General features: G+C 40.0%; 1 protein-coding gene across 1 annotated transcript; it reads left to right on the top strand.

Annotated features, from left to right (window-relative positions):
- The first annotated feature begins 1,952 nt into the window (after window positions 1–1,952).
- Window positions 1,953–4,048, top strand: kcne4 (potassium voltage-gated channel, Isk-related family, member 4). The gene is made up of 2 exons (XM_008426206.2): window positions 1,953–2,075; window positions 2,603–4,048. The coding sequence occupies exons 1-2, from the start codon at window positions 1,970–1,972 to the stop codon at window positions 3,184–3,186; spliced, it is 690 nt and encodes a 229-aa protein (XP_008424428.1). The 5' UTR covers window positions 1,953–1,969; the 3' UTR covers window positions 3,187–4,048.
- Window positions 4,049–7,622: the final 3,574 nt, after the last annotated feature.

Raw genomic sequence — 7,622 nt, 5'->3', positions numbered from 1 at the left:
AACTAGACCAAAAATATTTGGTTAAATTTAGTGTTTTTGGAGTAAAGTTCCCAGCTATGGAGAACCAAACCAAAAGGGTAGCTGCTATAAGGGGCTAAGAGAAGTTGTGAGTTTTTCAACCTGTAGCACAAATGGAAAATGCAGACTGTGAGCAGCAGATAACAGGGCCCATAATACAGGTTTAAAATAGTCACTTTGTTACTCATAAAAACTGCTTCAACATTCATAGCCTTGCTGTGATCATGAGATATGTGTACAGGAAACCAGGCAATTCTGCAACTGGAGATGTGATGTCCATGTCAACAGTACTGTGGTAGAGGAGTCAAGAAGGCAGCAGTGTAAACCCTGAGTAGGAAGAGCACACACAGTGTGTCATGCTGGCCTTCAGACTGAAGCTGTTTTCCAAATCCGTCAGCATAGAGAGGATCGCACAGACCCAACTTCAGTGTTCCTCACAGATTGTCACATGTTACCTTTTGGTGATTCTAAAACATGCCTTTGTTGTTTTGAACTGATTCTTGAATCATACTTGATCACACATACAGATTTGTGGATATATAGGTAGAGAAAGCAAATGGCTGCTATAGCACCTCCACTCCCTCTTTATATGAGGCCTGCCTCATAACATGAGCACATCCAATTATTTATTTGCCACTTTGCTTTTGGAAAAATGAAATCAAATGAATTAAATAAAGTTTGTGTTGAATCTAGATATGATTGAATCTCATTTCTGTGAATGGTTGTATTAAATCAATAAAAAAAATGTTTTCTATGGAGCTCAACACATGTGAAAGAGTAACTAATACAAGATTTCTGGACTACTGCACCTCATCACATTTGGAGAAAACACAAGTACGTCATTCTAATTGTCAAACACATTGAGCTGAAATATATTTTTACAAAAAAAGCTTGATAAACAATTCTTTGACAGAAATATAAATAAGGGATCTGACAATACAGAATTTTTTTACTAAGAACTGGTTTACAAGTTAATTAATCACAAGTTAGTCATTCACAAACTGCAAATTATATATACCTGAGTTAATCTAATGATTGTCAGATATTTGTAAATCATGTTTTTGTTCAGTAACCATGGGAAAAAAATATAAGAAATCTTCAAAAATAAGCAGATATAATCATTGTTGAAATACAGCTGACCCTGGGCCAGGAATCGAACCCAGGACCTTCTTGCTGCAAGGCAACAGTGCTCCCAACTGCACCACTGGACATTATTTTCTTACTAAACTTTTACATTAGAAACAGTTCATCTGATAAAACTGTTCGTAAAATTAGACCCAACTGGTTATCAAACATGTTAAAGAGCATAGGTTGCTGCGGAGTTACATTTCAATGGAAATTTTACTTTTATCAGTGATTTACTTTTGCTGAAGTAAGATGTCAAAGCTCCTGATTGTTTAGGTGTCACTGAGTCGCATGATTACTTCTTTGGAAACTGGGAGGTTCAGTCTCCAGACGAGTCAAGTTGGAGACAAACTAAAAGACTTCAGCTGTAATCACAGCAAAATGAGTTCCCAGAAAGTAATGATTAGGAGATCACTTTTCACGTTTTTAGTTTCAAAAATATTTTTTACACATTTTTCTGGCTTAAAATTATGCATTACTGTGCGCTGGTCTATCAAAAAATAAATTATGTTGAACTTTTTTCTTGTAACATAATGTGACAAACTTCAGGGGGTGTGAACACTTTTTAGCTACGGCTTCAAAGCACTTCCATTACTCTGTAAAAATATTTTTCCATTACATCCCCTCTGGACTACTTCCTTCTGGACTCTGGAGATTTCTTCAGTAAGAATCTGATGCATGTATGAGCTCACAGTTTTATAAGAATCCCCAAGTGGTGTGGATCCTCTTAGAGTTGTGCTTTGATTTATTTTTTTAAACCCCTATGATTCCTTAGTGGGTCTTTTCGGGGTTCATCTTACAATCGGACCAGGCCATGTGATTCCTGATGACGCTAAAAGGACTTTGCATAAATAACTTCATCTGTGTCAGAGTTCTGCCCAAACCTCAGAGGGGACAGCAGAGTCTCACAGCAAACACGGATCCGCAGTTCGGTGAGTTCATTTGTTGTAGGTTTTTTTTATAACTTTTTTGAGTTTTTTCCCTACAGTTTGGATAAACTTTTTAAAACTTTCAGAAGTAGCTGAAAATCAATCTGTAGAAAATAAAAAGTGGAAAGACTTTAAGTTAAATTAAATTGGATAAACATCCATATTTAATCAGGCTACAAGTTAATTAATTAACTGAATTTACATATAAAAATGTTCAACGACCGTTTTAGGTTTTTTTTTGTTTTTTTTGGTTTATTTGGCTTTGATCAAACATGCATTTAAATTTGAGTTACACAATCAATTAAAGCAAAAACAATTATATAAAGTTACCATGACTATAGACTACGTGTGTATATTTGCATATAATGCATACAAAACAGCTAATTAGCTGCGTTTTACGCACGGTCAGTGTCCGTGCGTAAAACGCGCGTAAACGATGGTAAAGGTGTCAAAAAAAGTATGTTTATAGATTAATAAACACTATTTATTTACTTTTGTGCATTCGGTGCATCTTCTTCTGCCGTTTATAGACTCTCACCGCAAACTACTCAAAGAAATGGATCGCCTGGAAAACTCCACAGCAGCATCAGAGAGTCTCTTCTCGGATGCAGAGAGTGCGGCGGTGGAGTCCCAGGCCGCCACCGAAGGCAACGGGAGCGCATACCTCTACATACTGATAGTCATGTCTTTCTATGGAGTGTTCCTCTGCGGTATCATGCTGGGCTACTTTCGCTCCAAGAGGAAGGAGAAGAGGAGGATCAACATTTTCACGCGCCTGGTGCACGAGGAAGAGCAGAGGGAGTGGGGGGCTCTGCCCAAGAAGCATTGCGCCCCCTTCCCGGCCACCGTCTCGGGGCTGCGGGCCATGCAGGTTTCCCTGCCGTTCTGCGGTAACCACGGCAACCACTCCGGAGCCCTCCGCCACGAGGGTTTTCTGCCGTCTCCGCTGGCGTGCGCGCTATGCGCGGAGCAGAGCAGCGTCAGCTCCCTGTGCTCCTCCGCAGATACGCGCCTGACCATAGAGGAGGAGGAGGCCGACAGCGGCGCGGCGGAGGAGCCGGAGGCGAACCTGAAGGCGGCACAAGCGGAGAGCAGCGGAGACGATTCAGGCTGAGCTTTAGATGCGAAAACTCACATTCAACTGCAGGATTAAAGATGGAGAAAAGACAACTTGAGGGAAAATCAAAATGGCCTCAAATGCGTTATTATTGGGGCCCTAAAGGGGACAGTGGGCAGCTGTGAGGCCCTAAGTTTGTTAGTGAAACTCAAATCATCATCCGTGCCATATGTATGGGAGAGAAACGACGAGGGTCTACATCACAGATCCACATTTTTTATTTTGTTTTTTGTTTTTTGCACGTCAATTGCTGCTTTCAGCCTTATGACAAGTTCAGCACAACGCCACACCTAAACACACACAGGTCATATCAGCTGCAAATTTTCAACTCAGTCAAAAAACAGAATAACATGCAATGGACAATGTACCAGTTTTTTGGGGGGTTTTTAGTCAGCTTTTAAATACAATTCTATTTGACTAGTTAATATTTTAGTGTGTGAACGACGGGCTCTTTTTGCTGTGCCTCCCTCCCTCCTTGCTGTTAAGCCCCCTCACCCCTCCCTGCTGCTGCCACCTCACTGGTTTGGGCTGATGACTCATCCTGCAGGAGGCTTGGATGGAAGACTGGTTTTGTGTTTTGTTCTTGAGCAGAACTTGACCTGTTCCAGCCGACACAGGTCTCAAGTACTGAAACATACCTGGAACCCACTTGAAAGTTCTGTCCGAAATGAAATGAGTCTGTTATAGCTTCATGGTGGACAAATATCTGTTCACAAACAAGCACTAGATTAGGTTTACTTGATGAACGCAACGCACTGTAGGATATATAAATGTTTGTATTTTGTCACTTCTACGGTTTTAATTTAAAATCGAGACTTTTGGAGTGTTCATGGAAACAATAAATGTGTTTAAAATGGAAGCAGTTTCTCTTTTTTCCTTTATTTGAATTTAACTTTGTTGCTTCACCAGTAGAGGGCAGTGTTGATGGGCATTTTTGAAGCTGCTTAGAAATAGGCAAATGAATGGGAGACAAAATTGGAAATCTGCTTTTATTATTTTTAGAATGGATACTTAATCATTAAAATAACTCAGGAATGTTCTGTTTCTTAGTGGAATCTATTCACAAACCAGATTGTCTCAAGTACCTCATCATGTACTTGCCAATGCCTTTTAGTTTATAAAAATAAGCAAACCTTAGGGGATCGTGAACAGCATTTAGAAACCCATCAGTCTCTATTAGAACATGTTGATTTGATGCAAACCCAGCAGACCACAGCCGTGATTCACCAACACTTTTTCCTTTTCAATTTTAATCAGCTTCCATCTTGTCTGAAAAGAGACAGGTTGCCAACAGGCAGCTTTGGGATTCTTTTTATTGATGTTCAATCTTTTACATTTTCTCCCATCTGCAAGACTCAGCCCTGCCTCACACTCTTTTCTCTTTCTCTCCCTCTCTGTCATTCACAGACACGTATACAAAAACATAGTCTATCAGCAGTGCTGCAGGCTCTCAATCCCACAAACCACTGAAACGACAGCTCGACACACCATCATCAATGACATTAATGGCTTCTGGGAACACATCCACAGACTTCGTGACGTACGTGTATTGACAGCGTAGTAACCCCCACAATCCCAGCGGTGTCTGCAACAAGCCTGTCTGGGAATTCACGAGGGCGTACGACTCGTGTCTTCATTCGTTTCGTTCGCTTTACACCATAAAAGTGTGAATTTAGTTAACGAGCTTCAAGGGCTTTGATGTGAACAGTGTCTATGGGCTTTACTTCAGCACTCCTCGCCTGTCCAACTTTGATAGAGCTCGGTTTCTTTGAGACACGAGAGAGCTGGACTAAACAGGAAATGCAACAGAAGGGTCTGAAGAAAGGAGGAGATTTGGCGTTGAAGCTGCTGATGTTCCTGAAGAAGAGGACACTCCCAGCTGGTGTTTATTTGCTGTTTGAAGTAATTCATTGAACTCGATACGCACTTTTCCAATCAGAGTTAAGAATGGCTAAAACGGCTTGACCTTCAGTCCTCGCAACCAGACCAACAATGGAATGGTTTCAATCCTGGCATACTCATGTGTTACAAAGGTCTAGTCAAAGTCTAGGCCTTAATCCAATTAAATATGTGCAAAGAATTAAAAACTGACCTTCAGGCACATAATCTGACTGAATTTAATTTGCAAAATGTTGTTCTCTGTTAGATGCTCCAGGCTGGTACAGACCTTAGGGACATGCAGCTGTAATCACAGTGAAATGTGATTCTACAACACATTGAGTCAGGGAGCTGAATGCAAAAGCATGTCACACCTTGCAGATTTGCATTTGTAAAAATGATTGAAAATGCTGAAAAATTATACTGAAGTTAGTGGATGTAATGTGACAAAATGTGAAAACGTCCCATTTCGTCACCTTGTCTCTCAGTATGGAAAACTCATTTACTTTCTGAACAGTCTGCCTCTGAAGATCCAACTTGGATTTGGGAAGTGAGGTCCGTTGTTACCTTAGAAATCTGAATCTCTCAGTTCCAAGTCATAAAATTCAGCAGGATCACTTCCTGGAGCCGATGTGTAGATCCATCCGTGATGCTTGATTTTGCAGCACTTAAACTGTTGCCAAGGTTGCAGAAATACAGTAGGTTGTTTTCTTTGCACTTCTGTCATTTTGTATATTGATAAAGCAATATTAATTATACCTTTAACACCGTAGAGAAAGACATTTATTTATGAAGAAACAGCTCTTGTGTTTGAATACATAAAATGCTGAGAACATTAAATAGTTAGCAAGCCTTTGTATGCGGAATTAGACAAGAATGATTACTAAGAACAAGAAGTGAATCCACCAAACTTTCTGCCATTCTCAGCTCTAAACTCTGACTTTTGAGGTAGAGATTTCCAGAATGCACTATAATATTTTATACTGTGTTCTGACTACAAGAAGAAAAACCAGTAAGGAATGAAAAACTGTTGCCCTGAGTGAACCCAGGATGACACAATCTTATCCTCTTCATGTCCTGCCTTTAAACGTTAAATGATAACGTAGATATTGAGCACCAGTACCTGATACCTAGAGTTTTCTCTCGCACACCCCTGGAATTCAGTTCTGGTGTTCAAATGACTTCCAACCAAGAGCTAGGCATGCAGACTGCTTCTATAAAAAAGAATAATTCCTGTGGTGAAATATCCTCTCAACTAAATATTCCATAGTCAGCTGTCAGAGGTTTGGAAAGGAGAACAACTCATCCACAAAGTATTAGGCCAATCACAGAGGGATGTCAGTGGAAGCTGAGGCGTGTAGTTTCTGCCAAGTTGCCAGCTTCAGATTAGTTTTGAACAACTGTGTTTAAAGAGCTTAGTAGGATGGCCAAGCTGCTGAATGCACGGGATGTAGTGAAAGCGTCCTGCTACAGGACCGTAGAGCAACTGAGAAATATTCTTTGGTTTGACCAATCATGGATGAGCCTGGGGTTTTGCAGTTACCAAGAGAATGACACTTGCTTGACTGCACTGTGTCAAGTTTAAAGCTTGGTTGTGAGGGAATTGCATTGTGGGCCTGTGTGTTATTAGCTGCTGTAGTTCAAATGAAAGCAAATCCTAATGCTTTGATGCATTAGGACACGTTTTGTCCTAATGCTGGACACGTTTTGGTCCAGACTATGTGGGAAGCGTTTAGGGATTGTCTCTTTCTGTTCCAACACAACAACGTGCACAAAACAAGATAAAAACACGCCTAAGTTGGCTTGATGTGGAGGAACCTGAATGTACAGCACAGAGTCCTGAACGCAACCCATACCGACCCATGTTTGTAAGTTATTGAAGCAGTTGATTTAAATTTAACTTTGTGCCTTAAGAGATGCCTTTATGTCTTTTTAAGAATGTTTGTAAATTATTTTTTATAATAATGTCGATGTGGACCCCCGGAAGAGAAGTCTGTACTGCAGTAGAGACTAATGGGGGGGATCCTTTAATAAATAATAAACCTTGTGGGATTAGTCAGAGTAGAGGGTGTGAACCAGACCTTTTATCCGACATCAGTGTATGACCTCACAAATGTACCTGTACAAGAATGGTAAACAAGATTTCCCTCAGAAAACTCTGCTGGTTGGGGCGTTAGGGCAGTCATTCATCCAACAGCTCATCTTCTTTTTGAGTTACAAAATGTTTAAAGTTGACAGAAAATTTGAAAATATCACTTGATAATTATGTGTTATTAAAAGGTTGGAAGGACACCAACTATAAAGTCTTCAATAATGCAAACATTTTAAAAAGACTTAGCCTGCTTAGCCTGGAGGGGACACAAGTAAAGCCTGGTGGCCCGTCAGGCTTATAATACACTTATAATATAAGAAACCCTGGTAAAGAAAATAAATCCTATTCTTTGTGTAAATGGATTATAATTTCTTTCTTTCTTTCTTTCTTTCTTTCTTTCTTTCTTTCTTTCTTTCTTTCTTTCTTTCTTTCTTTCTTTCTTTCTTTCTTTCTTTCTTTCTTT

Source organism: Poecilia reticulata, linkage group LG13 (assembly GCF_000633615.1).
Source record: "Poecilia reticulata strain Guanapo linkage group LG13, Guppy_female_1.0+MT, whole genome shotgun sequence".
In the NCBI taxonomy this organism is placed as follows: domain Eukaryota; kingdom Metazoa; phylum Chordata; class Actinopteri; order Cyprinodontiformes; family Poeciliidae; genus Poecilia; species Poecilia reticulata.
Note: the sequence above shows the minus strand (reverse complement) of the source record. Positions and strands in the feature narration are given on the sequence as shown.

Bases quoted from the DNA above. Each gene is read 5' to 3' on its own strand.
- kcne4 (XM_008426206.2), top strand. From the start codon at position 1,970: ATGACGCTAAAAGGACTTTGCATAAATAACTTCATCTGTGTCAGAGTT. The intron at 2,076-2,602 runs GTGAGTTCATTT...TGCCGTTTATAG, and splicing joins AAACACGGATCCGCAGTTCG to ACTCTCACCGCAAACTACTC.